Source organism: Anguilla anguilla, chromosome 5 (genome assembly GCF_013347855.1).
Source record: "Anguilla anguilla isolate fAngAng1 chromosome 5, fAngAng1.pri, whole genome shotgun sequence".
Classification (NCBI taxonomy): Eukaryota; Metazoa; Chordata; class Actinopteri; order Anguilliformes; family Anguillidae; genus Anguilla; species Anguilla anguilla.
The window spans coordinates 57,308,280-57,333,279 of record NC_049205.1 but is presented as its reverse complement, the minus strand read 5'-3'; the positions used below and the strand labels follow the sequence as shown (position 1 = coordinate 57,333,279).

The 25,000-nt window shown below is 45.1% G+C and overlaps 4 protein-coding genes and 2 long non-coding RNA genes across 18 annotated transcripts in view; 3 read left to right on the top strand and 3 right to left on the bottom strand.

Moving 5' to 3' along the window:
- The window catches only part of galns (galactosamine (N-acetyl)-6-sulfatase), a 22,577-nt gene extending 17,414 nt beyond the window's left edge, over positions 1–5,163 (bottom strand). Inside the window, exons 1-7 of the mRNA XM_035418101.1 lie at positions 4,978–5,163; positions 4,420–4,543; positions 3,140–3,214; positions 2,240–2,342; positions 1,485–1,628; positions 565–631; positions 277–404 (exon numbers count right to left, since the gene is read on the bottom strand). Coding sequence (XP_035273992.1) covers positions 277–404; positions 565–631; positions 1,485–1,628; positions 2,240–2,342; positions 3,140–3,214; positions 4,420–4,543; positions 4,978–5,142 — 806 coding nt within the window. The 5' untranslated portion in view covers positions 5,143–5,163. The remainder of the gene's footprint in view (positions 1–276; positions 405–564; positions 632–1,484; positions 1,629–2,239; positions 2,343–3,139; positions 3,215–4,419; positions 4,544–4,977) is intronic.
- Positions 5,164–5,280: 117 nt separating this feature from the next.
- Positions 5,281–7,192, top strand: trappc2l (trafficking protein particle complex 2-like). The gene is made up of 5 exons (XM_035418109.1): positions 5,281–5,563; positions 6,020–6,192; positions 6,596–6,683; positions 6,866–6,945; positions 7,033–7,192. The coding sequence occupies exons 1-5, from the start codon at positions 5,531–5,533 to the stop codon at positions 7,076–7,078; spliced, it is 420 nt and encodes a 139-aa protein (XP_035274000.1). The 5' UTR covers positions 5,281–5,530; the 3' UTR covers positions 7,079–7,192.
- Positions 7,193–7,316: 124 nt separating this feature from the next.
- pabpn1l (PABPN1 like, cytoplasmic) lies at positions 7,317–12,755 on the bottom strand. 6 transcript variants are annotated; one of them, XM_035418102.1, is made up of 6 exons: positions 12,313–12,755; positions 11,402–11,554; positions 10,344–10,411; positions 10,063–10,169; positions 9,370–9,457; positions 7,317–8,657 (listed from the first exon to the last, which is right to left on the bottom strand). In XM_035418102.1, exons 1-6 carry the CDS (start codon positions 12,359–12,361, stop codon positions 8,358–8,360), a joined length of 765 nt encoding a protein of 254 aa, XP_035273993.1. In that variant the 5' UTR covers positions 12,362–12,755; the 3' UTR covers positions 7,317–8,357. The 6 variants fall into 6 exon arrangements, with proteins under 6 accessions (XP_035273993.1, XP_035273998.1, XP_035273995.1 ...); XM_035418107.1 differs by having other exon boundaries at positions 11,402–11,510; positions 12,313–12,753; XM_035418104.1 differs by having other exon boundaries at positions 12,384–12,752.
- LOC118227544 lies at positions 12,019–15,167 on the top strand. Its single transcript, XR_004765294.1, has 3 exons — positions 12,019–12,316; positions 13,198–13,277; positions 15,055–15,167. It is a non-coding gene; the product is annotated as an uncharacterized LOC118227544 (long non-coding RNA).
- A 179-nt stretch (positions 15,168–15,346) lies between these two features.
- Positions 15,347–16,286, top strand: LOC118227543. Its single transcript, XR_004765293.1, has 2 exons — positions 15,347–15,583; positions 15,625–16,286. It is a non-coding gene; the product is annotated as an uncharacterized LOC118227543 (long non-coding RNA).
- cbfa2t3 (CBFA2/RUNX1 partner transcriptional co-repressor 3) overlaps positions 16,049–25,000 on the bottom strand; it is a 57,387-nt gene continuing 48,435 nt past the window's right edge. For 4 of the 8 annotated variants that reach the window (XM_035418091.1, XM_035418094.1, XM_035418096.1 and 1 more), the window contains exons 11-12: positions 22,737–22,927; positions 20,609–21,034 (exon numbers count right to left, since the gene is read on the bottom strand). In XM_035418091.1, the coding sequence (XP_035273982.1) occupies positions 20,648–21,034; positions 22,737–22,927 (578 nt within the window). In that variant the 3' untranslated portion in view covers positions 20,609–20,647. Of the gene's footprint in view, positions 17,000–20,607; positions 21,035–22,736; positions 22,928–25,000 lie in introns of those variants that run through there. The other 4 variants (XM_035418092.1, XM_035418093.1, XM_035418095.1 and 1 more) reach the window with 2 other exon arrangements.

Below are 25,000 nucleotides of genomic sequence, written 5' to 3'. Positions count from 1 at the left end.
TTTATTCAAAAATCTTCTCACGATTGTGCATCAACCAATCACGTCGCAGCGCTCGGCTGCTGCTTCTGGTTTCCGCGACTGTCACCGCATAGAAGGGGCACATCTCCGAAGCCTTTTCTGTGTCTTTTCATGCTTTTTTCTCATGTTATTTCTCTAACGCAGATTGAATCGCACTTCTAATCCTGTTCCATCGCTGCAGAATCACCAGCCAATCCCGATTGCTGCAGAAGAGCGTGCACATCCCCCACCCCACCCCAGACTCAGACTCAGACTCACCGGCCTCTCTGACTCTTCCCCAGGAAGCGCTTCGAGGCGTAGACGGGCGCGTGCGTGGCGTCCGCAGCCCAGTACAGGAAGAAAGGGCGCTGGGCCGAGGCCTGGGCGCGGAGGAACTCCAGGCCCTCCTGGAAGAGAAGGGGGCGTGACGGGCGTTAACATCCACCACCGGCAGAGTCACCATGGAAACCTAACCGTTTTTTTTTTAGGAGCTTAATCTAAGATGACTGCTGAATCAAAAACAGCCACCAAATTTTCAGTTCCTCGTTTGTGTGGCTGCTCACTCACCTGCAGGTAGATCTGTGTGAGGTTAGACTGCCCGCTTTTTTTGTTGATCCCAAACTCTTCGTAGTACCTGCAACACAACAAAATACAATTCTGATGCACTATTTCATACTTCATTGCACAACAAAATTTGCACCAGCACACTGGAAAAGTGGAGTCTCCGCAGTTATATAATTTATTCTCAAATGTTTCCACTTACGAACAATAAATGGAAATAGGGAATTCAGATTTATTGAATCAATATTTCCTTACGAGTTAATTATTGCATATGCAATTTGCATTTACATTTTATATAATGTTGCATTTGTGTTTCATAAACATTTAGATTTTTGTACACAGCAATTTTTAGAAGCATTTTAAAAAAGAAGAAAAAAAAGAGCACATTTACAGGTATAAATGTGTGGCATCACTTTGATTTGAACACCAATACAACATCTTGCTCTGTCAGAGACGATTCCAAATGCAGAAACACGCTCCCAGGAGCGGAATCAGCGACTCTGTATGGAGTCTGGAGTTTGTGCTACGTGCTCATTAGGAGCCTCTAGTGCTTCCCTTCCCTCAGGTGGGACACGGCCTACTGTCCCCGGGGGTGCGCGTCTTCCCCTGGACCAGGTACGGCAATTAAACTCCCGGCTAAGCGCAAAACCAGCACCCCCCCGCCCCATCCCCAAACCCGCCCGCCTCAAATGATAGCGAGGTCACTCCGGAGGGAAATAAACGGGTGAAAAGTGAAACACACAGGAGCAGCTGGTACAGACGCGTGCGCAAACACACAGCCCCCCCCGCCCACACACCCAGCTCAGCCCGTAGGAGTTGCCTGTCCGGTCCAAGGCCATTTGTTACTGCTCCGCCAGCTCCGTGTGCACCTGTGTGTGCGCGCGCGAGTGTGTGTGTGTGTGTGATAGTGTATTCATGATGCGTACCTTCCCACCATCTGAGAGTTGTTGTAGACGGGAATGTTGGGTCTCACGCTGCTGTTGTAGGGGCCAAAGTGGCAGTTTGGAGCCCCGAACCACTGGTCAAAGCCATGCTCCAGGGGGAGGTGATGGGGCCTGTGGCCAAGATGCCTGGGAAGAGCCCACAATGCATGAGAACGCTTTTAATAATCTCAGTCATAACCATCATATCATCATCCCCACAGTCACAGTCATCGTCATCAGCATCACCTTCATCACAGCCATCATCATCAACACCACCACAGTCAACATCAACACAAACACCACCACCACAGTCATCACTATCACAAACACCACCACCACAGTCATCATCATCGTCATCACCAATGCTATCAGAATCATCATCATCAACACCACCACCACAGTCAACATCAACACAAACACCACCACCACAGTCATCACCATCACAAACACCACCATCACAGTCATCATCATCGTCATCACCAATGCTATCAGAATCATCATCATCAACACCACCACCACAGTCAACATCAACACAAACACCACCACCACAGTCATCACCATCACAAACACCACCATCACAGTTGTCATCATCATCATCAAGTACAAAGACAAGGAGCAAAAACTTAGAGTTAAGGGTCCTTTGTCTATTATATTTGTTTTATTTTTCATAATGAAGTAGCATGCAAAGCTTTACATGCGCGGAGCTTATTCTAATAGAGCGCGTTTGTGTGTTTATTCTTAAACAATAAGCCACCCACCATTTTCCAACAATCTTGTTCACATAGCCCATCTTCTTCAGCATCTGTGGGAGTAGGATCTCCTCATCGGAGATTCCTCCCACGATCTCCTGGGGAGTGTACGCTGTGATCCACGGGTTCACAAGGGGTTAAAAGCGGTAGGACTGAGATCACATGCAAATGACTTCCTCCTCCATGCAAAACCAAAAAATGACACAATGCAACCAGGGACCCCAGGGCTCACACAGCCATAGATATCACAGTATAACTCAAGAGTACTTCTTTTACATGCCGTGCCTCAAAGCAGTACATTTCTATTGCAACTGACTTTAATGAACTGTAATTATTAAAGCCAGTTCCATAGACAGTGCAGTTTTCAAAGACTGGGTGCAGCACTTAACTTTCAGAAGTTAAGGCCAATGGTAAAAACAAAAGGATGCACAAAATGGGATCTGGCTGTTAAAAATGTAGGATATGGCAACACAAAAAGTGGGAAAATTATCGGCTGAACTTAAATGCAGTCTTGAGAAGAGTACATCTCTGTCCAAAAGCTCTCAAATAGGTATTAGACAGGACGGCAACAGTGAATGGCTTTTCTTTACAATGCAGCAAGCCGGCATACAGCAGTTCTACTCACATTTTAGATATTTAGCAGATCTGCACAGCTTATATACAATCTAATTATAAAGATTGCTATGAAGAAAATTGAAGTTAAGTACCTTGAACAAAGGCTACAACATCAGTGCCCAACCAGGGAATCAAACCTGCAACCTCTGTGCCCTAACCGCTATGCTGCGCTGCTGCCGTTACGTCTCCGCTGGTCTTCCTTGGTCAGCACAGACAGCCTCTCTGCCCAGGAACACGCAAGCGGAACGTGGACAGGTGGCCCAGCAGCAGCAGCAGGCCGAATCGAGCGCTCACCGTTCCGGGCGTGGGCGTTGGTGGTGTAGAATCCGTTCCTCACAGGTAACCTCCCAGTCAACAGGGAGGCTCGTGCTGCGAAAACACAGTAACAAACAATTCACACTTTTTTTTTTTTTTTCAAAACTTCAAATATGTTTTCGATACACTATTTTTCCTGTTGGCAAATACAAGGCGCAGATGTCTTTCCTGCCCTTAATTCAGAAGTGCAAAAACCACTTTCAGCTGCGGCTATGCCTCTTCGAAGCGCAACTGCCAATGTGTAACTTCAGTACATTGTTTCACATGCAGTATATGGGATTTCATGCTATTTTGTAAAAATGCTACATGAGATCAACCTATCAACTTATTCATCAGAGAGTGCTCAATAAACACATGATATTTAATTAACACTTCCCAATTAACAACAGAAACAAATATGAACTGTAGAACACAAAAAGACTTTGCTAAAGACAAAGATTTCTTGCCCCAAATAATCTGATAAGTGCATTCTCTAATATCTCCAAAAATGTACAATGTACAATACGCAATGCAACTGATTAAAGGTACTGTGGAGATAAACGCCCTCTTTATTGTGGTAAAATGGTGTTTCAGGTACCATGCAGAAAGGTTCATCAAAGCCAACAAATCACACACAGAAGATGAATAACTGATGCCATCTTATTTGCTTAAATATTAATTAGGAAAGAAAAGGCCTAATGGCAGACCTCATTTGCATAACAAGTTTATTCAAGTTCTCAAATGAGGTCCTATTAGCATATTTCAACGGTGTATTATCCTTATTTGCATAATGAGTCTTCTCTCCTCTGTCATCCAAGGGCATCTGGTTTAATATTTTGAATTATTCATTAAGTTGGGAGAGAATGCGCTTTTAAAGGACCCCCGCACCTTCAGTTTGACTAACCCATCCCCCATGCAGAGTACTTCTGCATTTTACCTCTTAATCACAGCTAGCAGCCATAAACTATTTTACTTGACTTGCTGTGGTTTTCTCTCCCATATTGCTTGTGTTGTGATGGATGAATACATTTCCCACATACTGCCAAAAGGCTAGCCACATCTGTCATGTGACTTCTACCACTTGAGGTACAGTGATTGGGCAAACTACATTTGACTGTCTCTGTCTAAACATCCCATAATACCCATTCTGCTGACTGAATTAATTCCCCATAACTTCTGTTTTCTTGGCTCAGGAAAAAAGCGTAATGTAATACTACCTGTAGAGTGAGAGAGGTATTTTTGTGTCATTTTTCTCACACTACAGACGTTGTCACACTCACATGGAGAGCAGAGGGGGTTCGCAGTGTAGAAGTTGGGGAACACCATACCCTCGGCGGCCATGCGGTCCAGGTTTGGGGTCTCCTTCGAGGGCTGGCCAAATACCCCCAAATCGCCCCATCCCATCTGTGTTTCAGAAGGATTCGCCAGATGAAAACATCATCCTTGTGTCAGCCTACGCATGTTACTTAGTTACTTACTGAAGGCTCATGTAATTTGTGATTTTTTAAAATGTCATGTGATAAAAAACAGGTGAGTAAGTTGTGTCTAGAGCTCATCTGAGAAAAACCCTCAGTGCTCACTTCTTTAAAAATGACAAAACAGGTCATGTTATAAGTGATCACAGTGGTACAGCCACTAAAACCTTCAAAACAACAAGTCGATTAAAGAAGCACACGTGCAAAAAGGATATATAACAAAGTTATCACATTTTTTAACGGTCAAACAGAGCTGTACTACATTACCACAGTGAATTTCCGTATTTGAGAGACTGATATACACTTTGACAACTCAATCCATTACAGTTTTCCGTTTCAAAAGAATAACTCCAAATCACTCACGTCATCCATAAGCATAATGATAATATTTGGAGTTGACCCATTTCTGGGCGCCTCTGACCAGCAACAACATAAAAAACTCAGGAGCAGAAGTGATACACTGTGAATTAAATGAAGACCCATTGCAGCTCCGAAAGCGCAAAGAAAGCAGTCAGGTGACAAATACATTCAGGAAGTTCCGAAGCAAGGAGCTTCGAGATGAACAACTTTCTTGATTTTCTGTCCCTACGAACTCCTACGTTATGAAGAGGAAGTAGCAACGACGGTTGCATAGTAACATGTGTATCTTTAGTAGTTTCTTACACTATCTTTATTTCTGATCACGCGAGCTTTCTGATCACGATCTGCGGATGTGGATTTTAAAATACACATACAGCAGACAGAAAAGATATTTCAGCAAAAAGACGAACACCTCAATAGACTGTGCAAACAAAGCGATTAATAGTGGAGCAAGAAACACTGATTTTGTGAAAATAGAGTAAAACGGTGGATGTCCAGCTGCTAAAGAGGAAGAGAGATCAAGGTCACGTGACGACTGTTTTTTCATAGTTCCAACATGGCGGTCTGTATTGCTGTCATTGCAAAAGAGGTACGATTAAATGTCTTTTTCTGCCATTATGTCATAAATGTTTTTGTCACGACTGGAGATTATGTTTATTCCTATGTAGTTAATTTCACAAACGAACGGAAAAGGTTGGCGATCTAACGCAGCTAGCTGACTGGCTACGATAGACAAAAGGTGCGCGACAGTTCACTTTCGTGCCTCAGCTAAACGCTATTATTATTATTAGCCTAGCGTTATTAGCATTTTCTGGCTAACGAGTAGTGTTAGCTTGTTTCGCAAAACTGTTGCTAGCTACATAGCTAATATTTTGTATTTTAAATAGATAGAAGGATCTTGACATTTCTCGAGTAACAGTTATTGCTGCAGGACTAGCATGTTACTAAAAGTATTGGGCTATCTTAATTACTTTAGCTAAATGGGTGATTGTTGACTAGTCTAGCAATTATTGGTGAACATTTTTGGAATTTATTTTTGCTCTAGAACTATCCTCTGTACATCCGGAGTGTACCTACGGAGAATGAGTTGAAGTTTCATTACACGGTCCATACCTCGCTGGATGTGGTGGAGGAGAAGATATCTGCGGTGGGAAAAGCCCTGGTTGATCAAAGAGAATTGTATCTTGGTCTGCTGTACCCAACAGAAGATTACAAAGTGTATCCTTTTAACACAGTGTGTCTGATGTAACGCACATTAGCTAGCTTACATACGCATGTAACAAGGGACATACTTCATTCACCGTATAGCCGTACGACTGTGTACCGTGATGGACTGTGTTCTAACAGTGTTTCTTAGAGTAAAGTTGCTGATCGTTGTGTTGTTCACTTAACGTATATAGCGTTTTCTAAAACAGCCCTGGTTTATTTGGAAATATCGTCATAGTATTATGATAGATGGTCCTGTATTTACTAGGCTAATTGAATAGGCCATGGGATAAACTACAGAACATTTTTTTGTTTCAAGTATTCGTGATAATAGAGAGTTTAAAAAGTCTACAGCCTGTTTTTATAAATCTTATTTTCCGCATTTCATTGACTATCTCCTTTACCCTGTGGCCAGATACGGCTATGTCACAAACTCCAAGGTGAAATTCGTCATCGTCGTCGATTCTTCGAACACATCTCTAAGAGACAATGAAATCCGCAGCGTAAGTTTTCCATACAAATTCCTCTCTGTTCCTTTCCAGTTGACCGATGCAGAGACGCTCGCTGTCCTAGAAGAGTGGTAATTTTCAGTGCAGCAGGTCGTGGGCTTAGTCTGGACAGCCAGCGTAGCCGTTAACAGGTGTACCTTTTGCATTATGATCAATGGCACTCTACTGTCCCACAGATGTTCCGAAAGCTGCACAACTCCTTCACTGACGTGATGTGCAACCCTTTCTACAACCCTGGTGACCCCATCCAATCAAAGTAAGGGACATTTGCGATCATTAATAATAATTTGCATAATCTTGTGTGTAATCATCCTGGTATTGATTTGGGTGTGCTCTTTTACAGGGCCTTTGACAGCATGGTATCTGCGATGATGGTGCAAGCTTGCTGACAACTCTGCCGTCAGATCTTGTGCTTTGTACATAACCCCTCCCCATAATTCTTTATTTTGTATTTATGACATTTGCCTGCTTCTTCATAAAATAAAGCATTCATTCTTCCTGTATCTGCAGTTGTTTTCTCGCATAAAAATACTGTGTATGGAAGCCTGTGCTGTCAAATCATTGCCCTATTTAACCTGCTGCATGTAAAAAAAAAAAAAAAAAAGAATAATTCCTGTTGGCCATTTCTTTTACATTTTTTATTTGTCTTCCAGTAAAGAAAGTTTGTATGAAATATGTACAGTGATATGAACACAGAACACATCACTTTCCACAAAGTTGCCCAATTACAAAACAACTGAAATACTGATCACTTGAACAGCAAGGCACCATTATCCTTGCTGCCTCCAGATGCAGAGGTCTCTAAAAAGAAATGGGCAGACTAAACATAAAACAGGCCTTCAGTGTAAATGGCCTTCCTGCATTCATGACTTCTTGTTTAATCTCCATTATAGGACTACAGTGTACACACCAATTTTCCTAATATATGTGAAACTTGAACACAGAAAGTCCATTGAGAAATACATTTTTACTAAACTTGCTTCTTTTTTTCCCCTCAATAGTGCAACGCTGTGTGTACAGATACGCACAAGGACTTGGGAGATTGTGGCACACATTAAAAACATCTTAGTTATGTTACTTTCACACCCACAATTTATTAAGTTTTAGTTATGGCAGAACAAATATTGAACACTTCCACCCTCCCTAAAAATAAGGGGTTGAAAAATTACATTTCGGGAGGATGGATTTTAGTTTCCCACAAAAAAAAAAAACAAAAAGAATGTTGCAATAATGTCACAAGGCAATTGCCTGATTCGTTATCACTTATCAAAAGCAGACATCTTCGTAGTCAGTGCGGGTAAATTTGACAAGTCATGTTATACAGATAGGCACAAGGCTTCAAGAAGTCCAAGATACATTTTTAATCTGTGATGCAGGAGATGTAGTTTAAACTGTAACCACCACACCTGCATGCTTACTGGCCCCTTGTTTACATTTGAGCAATGTCTCCATGAACAATATACAGTAAACAATCTTCAGCTCCTCAAATCCAGACATTGCTTTCAAGCCGTGGTCTACAAAGTCTCTGACTGAACGGACGATGTGTTACAAAAGCAGTTGGCTGTTTTCGAGCTCACACCTTTATTTTCAACGTACAAATAAAACACTTACACATCCAAAACTCCTCATCTCTGAGGTTGGGGAGAGGGGGGTGGCGGTCGGACGGTGCTACGGGTGCTGATTTCGGCTGGGACCGGGCCCGGAGTCGTCAGTGGGCGGGGTTATGAGCAGGAGGCAGGAGTGCCTTTTGGCGCCCTGGTCTCGGTGCTCTGTGGCCCCCCAGGGTCTCTTTCCCGGCAGGGGGGCGTAGGGGCGCGGAAGGGCCGACCTGGTCGATCGGCAGCGGTACCTGCCCCGGAAGCCGTTGAACCTGGACGCGCGGAAGCCCCGCCCCCGGGATCGACCCCCTCGGTGGCTCCCCCTATCGGTGGTGCTGATGCCTGGCATGTTCGTCCTCTTGGGCAGCACCTGTGCAAAGCCCATGTAGACAATGTTATGCTCCTTGCTAATAACAACAGTGCAGATTACAGAGCACAGATAATGTACAGCGCTTCTTAACCCTGATCCTGGTGGCCTACAATGTCCACTGGTTTTCATTACTCAGCGCTTAACTGTTCAATTAAAGCGGCTGATTACAGTTAACTCAGATTTTTAAGATTAAACCAACAGCATAGTGGTTCTCCGGGATCAGGGTTAAGAACTGCTGAGCTACATGGTCAAGAGGCAGCTTGTAATGAGATCATAAAATACACATTAGCAGCACTTTAAATTAGTAATGTGTGGCGCTACAGGGAGCTGTCTGCATTTTAACCAATCAGAACAGGGACAGTGATTTACCTACTCCCACTTTCACACAAGCAAGATTAAAACCAACAGGTTTCGCAATGCTGTGTTTGGTGCGGATGGTGCATTGTGGGATACAATGTTTCAGCCCTATGAAGCTTTAATAAATGTTGCATTGAAATGTTTTTAAAAAATGTACTACATTTTTGCACCGAACAGTATTTTCTCCCAGTGCTCAAACTGCACAACTGCCTAAAAATAGTTTTGCAAGGTATTCTCCTTGGAAACCAGACAGCATACACTACTACTGGTTACCATGACTTGTTCTTCAACCAATTCGCTTGCATTCAAAATGCAGGTTTTTGATGCGTCTCCTTCCCAAGACCCTGGATCTCACCTTAATGACTCTGCCCCTGAAGAGTGTCTCGTCAAGTGTCATTGCTGTCCTCACAGAGTCTCTGTCCGAAAACTCAATATACGCAAAACTGAAGACAGAGAGCACTCGTTTCAAACTCTGGTATACAACATAACAGAGAGTACTCATCTCAAACACTAGTATACAACATACAGATGGCACTCATATCAAACACTAGTATACAACATACAGATGGCACTCATATCAAACACTAGTATACAACATACAGATGGCACTCATATCAAACACTAGTATACAACATATAGATGGCACTCATATCAAACACTAGTATACAACTTACAGAGGGTACTCCTCTCAAACACTAGTAAACATAAGATACTCATCTCAAACACTAGTATACAACATAACAGAGGGTACTCATCTCAAACACTAGTATACAACATAACAAATGGTACTCAACCTAAACACCAATATACAACATAACAGAGGCTACTCATCTCCAACACTAGCATACAACATAACATAGCGTACTTATCCCAAACGCTAGTACAGAACACATTCAATACGTTTTTATGCATTGTAGAAATGTCATCATGCACTTCAATTCCGTTCGCCTTCAAATCGCAAATCCTCAGCCAGCCCAAATGCACACCATTCGCCTCTTGACAAAAGACAAACGGTAAGCGTGCAAGCCCGCGGGCTCACAGAACTCACCCTTTCGGATGGCCAGTGAACTTGTCACACAGGATCGTCACGCGGTTCACAGGGCCGCAGCCATTGAAGTGGATTTCTAGCTCGTCAGCAGTTGCTCCGTAGTCCACCTGTTTTTTTTATTTTTATTTTTTAAAAGACAACCCACCAACAGCAGAAAAGGTAAGTGATGGGGATCCATTAAAAGAAATTAAAAACAGTAATTTTTTGCAGTAGATGTACAATATTAAAAGAAGTTTTTCATGCGAAATATATCAAGTGTTCTGAAGGAGGAGTGAACTTACATTGCCCACATAGACGGATCTGTTGTCAGCATCTATTCTCTCCTCATGTGTCATTGTGTAGAACAGCCCTAGGAATAAAAAGTGAGACAAACATCAGAATACTCCTTAGATAAGATCATAAAAATGGCAATCTGTACGCCTAAATATTAAACTGTCTTCCCTTCTATTTAAAAAGCTGTAGTTCGTTTTAAAATTTGCTGCCACTTCTGGCACAATGGCTGTATTATAAATAGAAGCGCTGTCGGGAACGTCCTCTGTAACTGTAATTACCACGCACACATGCACTTACATATTAGAGCGAGGAGCACAGAGAATACGCTGTTAACCTAAGACAGTATGTTGAAGTAGTCAAATACTTCAGTCACATTTATAACTTCAAAAATTCAGTCGCATTGGTAATCTTTTTTTGACTCCAGTACATTTCCTTTTAGCATAGCATCCTACACCCCCACACTAGTAGAGAATTCGTACACAGGCTACACACTGTACAATCCCGTCTTGCAAGATCTACAATCATTTGGGGGTGATATTCACCCTACTTGCTGTAACAAATTGTAATTAAAGCATTATTGAACGCTAGCAATGTCACCAAAAGCATAGTTTTAGTGGTTATATGTACAATTTATGTTTGCTGTCATATACATAACTTGTACATTAGCAGTCAAGGTTTAACTCCTTGAAGAGTAGGTTTTTGGAAAGTTTTTTCAAAATGATGTCAGTGTTCTAGAACTCCATTGCATTCCGTTACCAGTAGTGATTTTTACACCAGCATTAGATTGTTCCGTCAAGAACATTCTAATCACATACTTGTGACCTCACACCCTTAAAAGGTTGAAAACGGTCTTACTCTGCAGTATAGCTAATGCCCACCCAGGGCCTCAAACTCATGAGCATCTGGTACTGACGACAAGTGCCAACAACCATCGACTTCCACACAGCTGCCTGTTCAAAATATCCGTGGGTGATGATGACGGTGTGATCTGCGGTGCTCTCCACACCGTGCCCCCACAGGGATGGGGGTGGGGGTGGGGGTGGGGGTCGGCTGCACCACGACTCACCCGCCTGGGGGCTACAGATGAGCTGCTGCTCCGAGTCGTACTGCACCTCCCTCAGTTTCTCGGCCTCCTCTTCCATCTCCAGCACCCGGGCTTTGATGGCCTCTAGCTCCTGGGAAACAGCGTCAGCAAGGGGGTAACAGATGCACAAGACCTCTGTGCAGAGAGAAGCGTTTGCAGATTTATGGGCGAACAGAGGTTGCCTGTTGTGGATAAAGTCTGTTTATCTTTCTTTTTAAAAAAACAAACAAAACAAATGCATCCTTTAAAAAAGACCCTATGGTTTACAAAGCACGTTTCTAGAAAGATGCACAATGTATCCAACATACACATTTTCATACAAGCAACTGATTCCCCGTCCAAAAAAGAAAAGAGAAAAACACAATCACTAACGGATTATGCATGCAATATGCTTCGCCATACTCATTAGCTTTCAAGAATACGGTACTTACACTGAGAGATTCACTTCAACGATATTTGAGTCTCCTATTTTTGTAGGCTATTGTTTACATGTATAAAGCAAACACGCAGCTGCATTCGGCCTGTCCAGATGCTAAGGCAGCTCCCGCCCTCAAGCTAGAGAGACACATTTTTCGCAGATGTACACGGCGCGAGCGAATGCCTGCGGGTGAAGGCAAAGACCGAACGCTTTTAGGCATCCGAAATATTCCATGAAACGTGAGTGCACAGATGAAATACCGAACGTTCAGGCTGCGGTGTGTTCTAAGCACTGGGAATACATCACTGCATTCCATTTAATATACGACGACCTACCGCGGACTAAATGTACCCAAATCTACCGCGAAAGAAGAAACTGTCGTCGCCAAACGATTTATTTCGAGTATCTGTCATTTTCTCATACGCGGCGAACAACGACGGGTTTTATTTTTTAAATCAAACGTAGAGGCACGTACCACGGTAAGCAAAAACCCTCTGATGTAAATCGATTGCAGCCGTTCTCATTACAGGCGCGTCTCACACTTACACGGTCCTCAATGCTATGATCTCTCGCGTACTCCCCGTCTAGAAGCCCCAGTGTATCGTGTCTCTGTTCCGCCATGTCAGAACTCAGCAGGCTCCAAAACCATGCCTGCTACAGCCCCCGCTTTCACCCGTACCCCTTTCACTAATCGATCCTCGATACAGCGCGTTACACCGCAAGATGCGCCAATGCAATGGGGGTATTCCGAAAGGAATACGCCTCTCCTGTGCGAATATACGCAGCAATGTGCCAGTCTATATCTACCAGTAAACACAGGATTTGTATTTGGGGAATTTTTTTTATCTGCCCGCTGGAATCAAATTTACTTCCAATGAGGGCGGGGGAGGGAAGAGACCTGCCAGTCAAGCTAATGACGGACTCACTGTTCGTAATCAGTGGTCACCTGTAGGTCACGTGGTGTAGCAGGTGCGTCGTCATTACGATTCGTTAAAATGCTTTAGAAAATGTAGTTAATTTTGGGGGGAGGGGACATTTTTGAATGCCTACTGTTGCACACAGTAAATATCATTCCCGAAGCTTTCCACCGCACTGTTTATAATTAAGATGTGACCCAGCACAGGTAGATCGGAAATGGTCACTAATAAAATAAATTCGAGGACGAAAGCACAGATTTCCACTGGGAACATAGTATCCTACGCCTACAAGGCTAACACTGGTTTCCTTAAATATATTATCAATTTTAAAGACGCGTTTTATGCATCTTCATATATCGCCTTTATTCAACCAAATAAATAAATACATTCATTTTTAAAGGTCGCCCTGAATCAAATGCTATTGCATTTTTTTAAACCTCCAGCTTCCAGTGTCACGTTGTGTTCCGGTCAAGCACTTGATAGGCCTACACGAAGACGACTTTGCTGGACAGTAAAACGCACTGTAAGTAAATTGTTACAAACCAAGCATTAGATGCTTTGTAACTTCTAGTTAGTTAGTTAGTTTCAAGTCAGTTAATTTTCTTGGATGAATTTAACCGTTCTGTGGAAATATCTGCAATATCTGGTCAGCTACTCCAAAAGCCAGATTTGAATATAATTGCAAATTTACCTTTGATTGCATGGCTTGCTTCTATAATAGCATATAATGTATGGATTCATTTTTGTAAAACCAGATAGCGATTTTTGTTAATTTTTAAAAATCACCCAGAGACATAAAATGGCTCATATTCATTTTTTTTAATTACACAGATACGTAGCTCAACACAGACAATAACCTGAATTAGAATGTTTATAGCGTCACATATCCAACATAGCGCACAATTAGAAAGAGAAATAGCAAAAAAGCTAAAGCATGCAAGAAATAAATTAAAACTCAGAGCTCAATTCTCCTGGCACAGTTGACTTTTTTTCTAGAGAAAGTTCACAGGACCTTTGAAATGGAACAGAAAATATTTTCTTTAACACACCAACCTTCGTACAGAAATGTATATTTTTCTGTAATTATGTATTGCACAATACAGTATATAATGCTTCCCTACACATATCAAATCAAACTTTCATTTATCTAAAGTATTATTATTATTATTAATTTTTTTTTAAAAGTCACTATAATGGCTTTTGAGCAACCAAGTGCTGCACCCAGCAACTTTTTTCAGCATTGTATCAGGGTCAAGTTTACATTGCAGACTGTTGTTTTACCAAACCTGTGGAAATAAAGTAACACGACAGGTAACATAGAGCCATTGGTAGTGATACATTGGCAAAAAAACAAACAAAAAAAAAAACCATACGAAAGCAAAAAAAAAAACAACAAAAAAAAACCCATTGTACATCATTGAAGCTGACACCTCTATTCTTCCCTGGTGAAAACGTGAAGCACGGATGGATTCCTCATGCACCATTCCCAAAACAGAAGGGGAAAAAAAAGAAGAGAATGCTTCTTTCCTCAAAACAGCGTCATTCCATGCCAAAACGAATGAGTCAGACCTCCTCCTGCACCTGCTAACTACACGAGAAAGAAGCCCATTTATTTATTTATAGCCCCCGAGGAAGGCTGGGCTCCAACCAGGCCTTCCCAGTTTCTGGTCTCTGATGAATTGGGAGCGATCCTCTGCTTGCTACCCCCTCGTTAAACGGTGATACCGAACAAATGTTTGTGTGTGTGTGTGTGGGTGGGTGTGTGTACAGAGCCCCTTGTTGTATTATTAAGAAAAAAATGTGGAGATCTCTGTCATCAATGATAGAATTCCTCAGCCCCCAAACCGGGAACCACCACACGAACCCGGGACTTCCCATGTGTGTGTCCGCACGGACACTGCGTGTGTTTAGGACGCAAAGGAGCGTTTTGGAAGTTTCGTTCTACGTGGGTTAATGTTGAACCGCAGACCACTTTTATTATGAGCCACCCCCCCCCCATCACCCCCCTCCTCCCAAACACCCCTTTTAAAGCCAGGAACACAGCATAAAGATCACACATGCCCTGAGGTGGCGCGTGCTTTTCTTTGATTAGGTTTCAGTTAGATTATGAGGCAAGATGGAGGGCGGTGGCAAAAAGATAATCGTACCATGAGTTTGGGTCTTAAAAGGCCAGCAGACACACAAAGCACACCTGAAGGCATTCTGCCCATTTTTTTGCCTAATTATAAGAGGTTAAACTATTTGTTGTTGATTTGATCCCTTCTCTCCATTTTATATGTGTTGCCATTGATGTTCCTCAGGAGGTTCAAGTTGCCTGGGCTGTGGAGAAGAGGATGGGGTTGTGATGAAGAGGATGGGGCTGTGATGGAGGGGCCTGGGCTGTGATGAAGAGGACGGGGCTGTGACGAAGAGGACAGGGCTGTAATGGAGGGGCCTGGGCGGTGATGAAGTGGTCTGGGCTGTGATGAAGAGGACGGGGCTGTGATGAAGAGGACGGGGCTGTAATGGAGGGGCCTGGGCTGGGATGAAGAAGGCCTGGGCTGTGAGGAAGAGGCCTGGCTGTGTTGAAGAGACCTGGCTGTGATGAAGAGTTCTGGCTGTGATGAAGAGGACAGGGCTGTGATGAAGAAGGCCTGGGCTGTGAGGAAGAGCCTCGCTGTGATGAAGAGGTCTGGCTGTGACGAAGATGCCTGGGCTGGGATGAAGAGGACGAGGCTGTGATGAAGAAGGTCTGGCTGTGATGAAGAAGGCCTGGGCTGTGATGAAGAAGGCCTGGACTGTGAGGAAGAGGCCTGGCTGTGTTGAAGAGACCTGGCTGTGATGAAGAAGGTCTGGCTGTGATGAAGAAGGCCTGGGCTGTGATGAAGAAGGCCTGGCTGTGATGAAGAGGACGGGGCTGTGATGAAGAAGGCCTGGGCTGTGAGGAAGAGGTCTGGCTGTGATGAAGAGGTCTGGCTGTGATGAAGAGGCCTGGCTGTGATGAAGAGGTCTGGGCTGTGACACCTTCAGTCTGGCAAAGGGCACAGGCAGGAGCACCAGTGCGACTGAAGAGTTCCCAGTACGAAGCTTCATAGAACTGTGTGTAAACAGGCATCATTCAAAAACACCAGGGGGAGACACCACGATACGCGCAGCCGAGGCCTTTGACTTCGAAGAAGCAAACGATCATGTGCTTCGATCGCTTAAATGAAGAATGCCAAACCGTGTAGGTCTCCATCCACTCTGCGGCGTCGACTCGGACATTATGTTGTGCTTTAAGCAAGTGTCTATTTGAAGATACTTTGGTTCATTTAAAAAAAGCCCAGCTGTCTCTGCCGTGTCCGTGGCATGGCTTCTTACTGCTCAGGTCTACGGCCGTGCAGAAATGCTTTGGTCTGTGCTTTCGGTCGCATTTTTGGGTGGTAATCGATGTGGAAATGAATTAAAATGGAAACAGGACATGAGAGGATGATTTGCCTTGAAACCCCGCCTCCTCACACTCAGGGGCGTGGCCTCCATCTGAGTCAGGGAGCCAAAAAAATAAAAAAATAAATGGAATGAGGGGTTTTTCCAATTCTTTCAAGAGCACCACTACACTAAGACCTCAGATCATTAAAAAGCACCGCTGTGGTATTAAAAGTTACGTTAGGACTCTTAAACAAACATTCATCCCACAGATATTTAAACTTGAAAGAAAGAATTAAGCTCAGTTCCATAAGTGCTTGCATATTGGACAGATGGTTTGAGTCAGCACTGCGTGGAACAAAAACAGTCTTAAATTATATTACTGGATTTGAAACATCTGAACATTACTTAAAATTAAAAAAATTACTTAAAAGAGAAAAATTGAAGTTTTTTGATAAAAATTGTGGCCGAGCTGAGGCAACACAGCAAGACAGTTATTCATATTTACGTTAAATTTTTTTCCTTTTCCATTTGCGTGCCTAAAGTTCCCCTTGTTTCCTTAACCTTAGATATCTCTGTGCTCTGACACGGACAGAACAACAAAACTCTCCCTTGCCTGGGAATCTTTCAGTGGCTTTGTGTGTCTGCCAGCCAGCAACAACACTTCTCTCAGAGCAGCGTTACGCGCTCTTATTTTGAATTCACAGTCCCCTTCCCCACCCCCGCGGCCCCACACACAGGATATCCACAGGGTTCAGTGGGTAGTCAGAGGTAGAGTGATCAATGCCGGCTTGTTGGCGAGGAGTGGAATGGGCGGGCTCTAGTGAGAGCCGGACTGAGGGATTGTGGGATAGCAGGATGCTGTGAAGGTTCAGGCAGAGAGACAGGAGAGAACAAGATCTAATTGCAATATTTGGGTAACATATATAATACATATATATGTTTACTATACAAAACACATAAACAGATGCAGGGTACCTTGGAGTTAATCATCACACTTGCAATACTCTATATATTACTTTTGATTATGAAAAATATGAAAATAGACAATGTACAACTGACAAAAAATAAAGGCTGTTGATGCTAACAGAAGCCTTTTTTGTACCTATCCCGATTATGCACTTTATTTAAATCTGAACAGATAGACAGATCCTACTGTTAATAACTGAAACAAACAGAGAAACAGACATTTAAAAAAAATCACATTCAAGTTTGGTCCATTTCAGAGGTACAGGTAATATGTGGCCAGATCAGATGGGGTTTGTGTCATATGGTTTGGACATCCATAATTTTCCATTATATTTTCACTTAAAAAGGACAAATTGTCAAAACATGAGACATCACATTGAGTTCTGCAAACTGTAGATATTTGTGGATCAAAATTAAATGGTTTAACTAGGGATTTCATGTCAAATTATCCACAGTCAAAGGCTCATATTGTTCAGGAACCTTGTAGGTACAGACAGACATTTTATGCTGAAATCTGACTCTCTTACACAGCAAAGGCCCACTATTCTTCCATTACCAATTCGTAAACTTAATCTTTGATCATATTCTAAAAATTAAGTAGATCAAAGGCCGGAAAATAACAGAGATTTAATTCAGTGTAGAAATGAGATTTTCATTGTGGATGTGGGTTTCCCATCGTTGACCAGTAAACATGTTTAAAGTTTCATTTCATCTGAAGACTTAATCTGAAGCTGCACTGTCGTAGGGGTGAAACTACTGCAGTGGCACTTTTGCCCAAAGGATGGCAATGTTTCACATGAATTCAGATAACTGGATCTCCAAACCCCGACTGCCTGGACGAGATAAAGCAGAGCCGGTTAGCCTCACGCCGATCGGGTTCTGACAGTGGGTCAGTGTGGGAAAGCCTAGCCACTGCTAGCATGTTTAGCCATAAAAATAATGGGGCAGCAGATTTGGAAAATCAACTTGCATTGCTCAATGGTGCACACGTCGGTTAAACGTTTGCAGTTGGTTCTTCTCCACTGACAGAGTGTGTGAAGTATGCCAACGGTGACCAGTGATTCTGCGGTCGAATCGCTTGATTGTCCTGTATTATGTAGCTTGCCCACATAAACAAGACTGAGCAAATATGGAAATATTAAGCCTCTGAACTAGTATCCGTAATGCCTTCACTTAAAAAAAAAATGAAATGGACAAAGGAAAAAACATCATATTGTAGACTTTACACATTAAAGGTTTCTCTTATTTGGCAAACACATTTTTTGGACCTCTTCAGATACTATATACATTCACATTGAACTGCTGTGACTTTAAATATATTTATATGTATATTTATATTATATATATTTATATATACCACCCTATGGGCAGGAGTTGAGGTTTTATTCAGTAGCTGAATTCTCTTTTCATATTGCACCTCTGTCCTCTCGCTGTCTCACAATGCGAGCAATACAAAATATTTTACATGAGGAGTTACTTCCCGTCTCCTACCACAAAAAACAACATGGACTGTCTCCACAAAAGCTCTTTACTTCTGCTCCAAAGTTAAGCACAAACCTCTGTCTCCTTTCCTGGAAACGTGTGTTCTGGATACTCTGGCAGCCAAAGGTTAATGTGGACATAGACATATTGTTGAAATAACAAAAAAAAAAAAATATTAAAATAAAAAACCACAAATGAGTTTGATCCCTTCTCAGATGTCCGATTGGTGGTCCTATCAAGGAAGGGAGGGATGGCACACATGGGGTGGCAGTATGGATGGAGGGTAGGAGAAAGAGAGAGAGAGAGAGAGAAAGAGAGCGAGAGTGACAGGAAGTGAGAGAAGAAGAGAACCAGGTGGACACCGCATACACTGTCATGCTTTGGAAAATAAAAGAAACAGGAAACACAAGAAAAGGAGACCCACTGAAACATCTCCTCAGAAAAAGAAAAACGTTAAAAGTATAAGATCAGAACAGCTATCCTATTGTACAATGCTTGCTTGGATGTTTCTTTTCTTTCTTTGAGGTTTTGGCAGTTTGTCTTCTCGGGGTAGTGCCAGACATCTTTTTCTTTCTATCCATATCGTTGCCTTCCATAAAAAATAAAAAAAATCACTGTCTTATTCAGCTTCTCAGTTTTTTCTTTTATTTGTTGTTGGTGCACTTAAAAAAAAACTCAGCACAGAAAGTCTCTCCTTTGTCGTTACTTCAGAAGCCACGCGGCCATGACACGACACGTTCGCCGACGTTTTTTTTTGTAGCTTTCCTTCCTGTAGCTCACAGCTGTACTGCAGTCTGCCTGTCAATCAGCACGGACATGCCGCTGACAAGTTGAAGTAGCTTGCGTTTGGTTACAAGATGAGTGCTTCTCCGTCTGTCACTTCATAACTTTGGCAGTGTAATAAAAATAGAAGGTTTGGATTGTGTTTTTTTTTTTTCTTTTTTTTTTTAATAATTCATTTGGATTCACATCGGTACAGAGAGGTGAGTCCGGTGTAGATTTTCTTGGCTTGCTAGCAAGGTAGTTAATGGGTTTTCACTTTTTTTTTCTTTCTTTCTTATTTCTCTAGAATTTTTGGGCTACTCTTTATTTATTATTGTATTTAAAGCCAAAAAATGAAACAGTAAAAAGTAATCCTTTGACAAACCAAACAGTTATTTTTCAAACGGAACAGTTCCCAGGGAAACGATGTGGACAATTTGTGTGACCTTTGAACCCCCCGGTCGCGGGGAACGGGATGCCCTGAAGTGCATCTTTTCTTTTTTCTTTTTTCTTTTCAGGCCAGAAGACCACACTCAGACCAGCTGCTGTGAGAACTTGTGCACTGAGCGATCTCCACATGGTCCATTACCGTATGTGTATATGATGGGGTCCCACAAATTATCCCGGTCTCTCCCATACGCAGTTCAGTTTCAGGAGCTGGAGCCATCGCTGTTATTGAAGGTCGAGGGATCAGTATCATGCACAGGCCCCCACGTATGTACCATACACAGTTTACACAGGGCTTATTTTGCGAGAGCCAGATGTTGGCCATGCCTGTTATATGACCAAGCAGTTATTCATTCAAAGCTATCAAGGGCCAGCTATGTGTGGAGGATGCTGTTGTTTCTTGCTTTTAATAGAAAGAAAAAAAATAAAAAATACCTCTTAGATTTCAAGGTTATGTGCCAAAAGGGCCAGTCCATAAAAGTACATTACTTTTGGCTGCTGGTAAAATAAGCCCCTTGGCTCATGCTATACAGTAAAGCAGACAACCACACACACGTGTGTGTGTGTGCACGCGTGTACGCTCACACGAGTTTTACCCAGCGACAGAGAAGTCTTCAGGACTTTTCGGGAGTTGAGAAAAGGAGACAGATCTTCAGGTGGTCGAGACAGCGGGGGGGACGCGGGGTTTTTTCCGCGACTTTGAAGAGGAAAAGGGACGTGGCAGAGGTTCCTCAGTCTCTCCAGAAAAGAGGGTGCTGTAGCAGCAGTCTGGGAGGTTTGTGGGCGGGGGCGTCTGGTGGGGCGGCAGGCCTGTGGAGAGGGGGGGGGTGGGGGGGGCGGGGTGTGATGTCAGCGGGAGGCGCTGTCCAGCAGGGCGGGCGTGGCCGGGGTCGTGGATCTGGAGGCGCTGCTAGAACCGGCTTCCTTGGGGCTGCCCGAAACGCTGGCCCCCGCCGAGCCCCCGCCGCCGGCCTGGCCCGGCAGGGACAGGGACAGGGACAGCGAGGCCGGGGGGGCTCCCCCCGAATGCGTGGGGGGCGCCGCCGCGGAGATGGAGGAGGAGGAGGAGGGCGTTCCCTGGGGGACCCCGGAGCCCCCTGGCCTCCCCTGCAGGCCCTGGCCGCACGCGTGGTGGTGCTTCTCCCAGTCCTTGTGCTGGCAGAAGGAGCCGCAGTAGCGCGCCGCGTTGCAGCCGCTGCACGTCTCGCTGGCCTTGCGGCCGCAGTTCCAGCAGCTCTGGGGGAGAGAGAGAGAGAGAGGGAGGGAGAGAGAGAGAGAGAGAGAGAGAGAGAGAGAGAGAGAGAGAGAGAGGGGGGGGGGCTCGCCGTTAGCCTCGTCGCGCACTAGGGGGCCCGGTCACGAAAATCACGGTCCTCGAGGGCTGAGAGCTGCTGCGTTTACCACCCGCCCTTTACCTGGGGAGTCAGTTGTGAAGAATGACTGGCCAATCGGTGGCGTTAACTGTTCCGTTAATTACCCGGGGAAAAAAGGAAACCAGGGCCGGATTTGGATTCGAGGGCCAGATTTGAGTATCCCTGTACTCGCTGGTTTTAACTCGCTGGCTGCCAGCCACCCCGAGTTCTCTCTCCACAGCGAGAGACAGGAGTTCATCGGTCAGGGGCCGTGTCCGAAAACAGCTTACTCGCCTACTATGGAAGTTGAGTACGCTGGATGAGAAAGTTGTTAAGTGTGCGAAACTTTCTCCAACTGTAATGTGTTTAAAATTCCTGGATGATGCGCTTATTTCCCCTGTTTTGCTGAGTGTGTGTACTTCAGGAAGTAAACCATACTTTTTAGGAGGTCCCACAGTACTGCGTGGGAGGTCCATAGAGTGTTCAGTGGGGAGGTACCCATAAATCAGAGAGGAAGAGGCTGTTTCGCAGCACCGTTGGAAAACAGCGTGGAGGATAATTTTCACACGCTTCCCATCGTGTACAAAAATATGCACTGAACAGCAGGCGGTGTGTTTGGTAGACCGCACACATTTTGAAGATACAGCGGTTAGGAGGCTGATACCGATTAAGAGCGTCAAAGAAGTGCACGCACTTTAGCTGCAGCGCCCCCTGTGTCGGTGGTGGAGGCATAGCCCTGATATTGAGAATACTGTACACCGGGAACCTGCAGTACGTAGTACAATATTAAAATTACCGAAAACATGACCGTCGCTTTTGTGTCCTCAAAGGTATTCATTTACTGGCGGCCAATGGAGTCAACGGCCGGCGCGTAACAGATAAAACGTCGGCTGCCCTGCTCCTCTCCGCGCCGTTTCCGCTCCCGTTTCCCTTAGCCGCGGTCGGTGCGTAAACAACATCGCCATGGTAATTGAGCAGAGGAAGGCGGCGCTCCGTTCGGGCCTTTAATAATAACACAATGCCTCGGCTGTCTGCTCCCAGGCCCCGGCACAGCTGCGGCGGTCTCACACCCAAACACAGCGCAACACGGAGGAGGAGGAGGAGGAGGAGGAACTGTGCGGGGCGGGGGGGGGGGGGGTTTGGGCTTTTTGGGGTGTTTTTTGGGTGGGGGGTGGGGGGGGGGGGGCAGTGGTGTGGGCAGGGCGGTGCATGAGAATAGGAGCTGCGTGCGAAGAGTGTACGGTGGTGGGCGGAAGGGAGTAGGAAGGGGACCTAGAAATATGTACATAGTGTATTTAGTGTATATGGTAATGAAATTACAGACATCTTTTCAAAAACAATTCCCCACTTTCTCCTCCTGGACTGGACTGAAGGTGAGGGGTAAATGAACTGCATTTATATAGCGCTTTTATCCAGAGCGCTTTACAGTTGATGCCTCTCATTCACCAGAGCAGTTAGGGGTTAGGTGTCTTGCTCAGGGACACTTCGACACGCCCAGGGCGGGGGATCGAACCGACAACCCTCCGACTGCCAGACAACCGCTCTTGCCTCCTGAGCTATGTCGCCCCATAGGGGGAGCTGCTCACCTCACTGGAGTCCTCCTGCTGGTTGATGACGGTCAGCGCGTCCTCCGAGGCCTGCCTCTTGGCCTCGGCCAGCGCCCGCTCCATCTTGGACCGCTCGGCCGAGATCATCTCGTGCGCCTTGCGCTCGGCGTCGGACACGGCCTTCTGCAGCTCCGACAGGGCCTGCCTCTTCACCTCGTTCACCGCCTCCTCTGCAGAGAGGGAGGGAGGGAGAGGGAGGGAGAGAGGAGAGAGAGGGAGGAGAGAGAGGGAGAGGGAGAGAGAGAGGAGAGAGAGGGAGGGAGAGAGAGAGGAGAAAGCCATGCAAGGCAGGAGAAAGAGAGAGAGGGAGAGGGAGAGAGAGAGACAGAGAGGGAGACAGAGAGGGAGGGTATGGAGCGAGAGAGAGGGAGAGAGGAGAAAGCCATGCAAGACAGGAGACAGAGAGAGAGGGAGGAGGGTGGGGAGAGAGAGTGAGAGAGGGAGGAAGAGAGAGTGAGAGAGCAAGGGCGACAGGAGAAAGGGAAGTATAGAGTGAAAGAGAGTAGGAGATTGGAGAAAGCCATGCAAGGCAGGACAGAGAGAGAGAGAGGAGAGGGGGGGGAGGGAGTGAGACAGGGAGGGGGATAGTGAGAGAGAGAGAAGGAGGGAGAGAGCAAGGGGGGCAGGAGAGAGGGAAGTAAAGAGTAGGAGATAGAGTGAAAAAAAGAATCATAGTAGGAGAGAGTGCAATGCAGAAAGAGGAGAAGCCATGCAAGGTAGGAGTAAGAGCGAGAGAGAGAGAGAGAGGGAGAGAGGGAGAAATGGACAGCATGTGAACTCCTGGCACCTTGGTCCTCCCTGTACCACCACCATCACCCTTTATTGAGACGCTCTAAGCTCCCAATCTGTTTCGGCAGCAGGGACAGATGCACATCATCCAACATTTAAAACACCCTGTCACAGAGTCTTTAATAATTCAATAAAACAAAGTCGGGCAACAATCACTTTGAGCGCTGACAACAGCAGATGTCTCAAAAAAAAAAAAAAAAAAACTGCTGGAGAACTTCTCCTACGTTTTGCCCAACATTTAAATTTTCTTTTTTTTTTTTAGCATACAGTACTTATGATGTCTCTTTTTCTTCTGAATGAAGAAGGAAAACCCTAAAGACTACATTTCCCATATTTACTACGCGTGATCCTGGCGAAGGCAGAGTGTAGCGAGTGTCATTGTGCACCGCAGATGTCATTGTGTCCGAGTGAACGGACCTGTGTTATTAGGACAGGCAGGTGTGCGGCCTAGCTCACAGCCAACAGCCTGAAACAGGCAGTCAGGGTCCCGCAGGCTGGTCGGGGGGGGGACAGACGGTCAGTGTTTATCGCGGTTATAATCGCCTCCCGTTCGCTCCATTATTTACAATGTTATCCTCCGTCTCCCGGGGACCAACGCAAGGACAAAAGAACAGGAGCGGTTCTGTTTTAGTCCTTTATTTGCTCACATTCGTTCAGGGAGCAAGGGCAGCCCATTTCTGTCATTTATTAGCCTGACGGCTATTTCCCGATCACGTGGACAGAAGTACGAGATTATGACATGAAATTAATTTAGCCATTCCCAACAGCATCAGAGAGCATAGTGAGAGGGACAGTGGCATTAGTGATGACAGTGTCACTCAAGCAAACAGAATCCCGGAAGTGTCAGCGCCCCCTTCAGGCGAGGAGGACTCCGCTCGGCGCGCTCAGAGCCACATAAGCCTGCTGATTATTCATCACGTGGAGTCGGAACGGAAGGCACAAATAGCACTAATACATCTCCTGCCATCCAAAGTGGCCCCTCCCCCAAACAGAGTCAGCAGGTAGCGGGGTACGCGGTGTTCCTCGGAGCTACTGGAGTTTCAGATCACGCAGAGAGCTCTAACGACACTGTGCGCTCTGCTGGGGAAGCATTTACCCCCCCCCCCCCCCCCCCCGCACGCTCCGTTCTTCCTGTCCCATCTCCTGTTTATCTCTCTCTCACTCTCCCTCCCTCCCTGCCTCTCTCTCTTTTTTCTTTTCCGCTCACTTTCTTCCCTCTATCTTTGCCCCACACCGGGCCGGCTGGCCGTCCGTCAGGTTTTGGCGCCTGGGCACCGCGTGATTAGCTTGCAAATTTAATTAATGTTATCGAGCGGGCTCTGGAACAGATGCTGGAGCAATTAGCACGTAATGAAAAAGGCGAGGTGGGGGGGGCAGAAATATTAACGTTTTCATTCCGGAGGGAGTCGGCAGGTTCGGCTTTTGGCTTCTCTCTGGGGTGGGGGTGGGGGGGG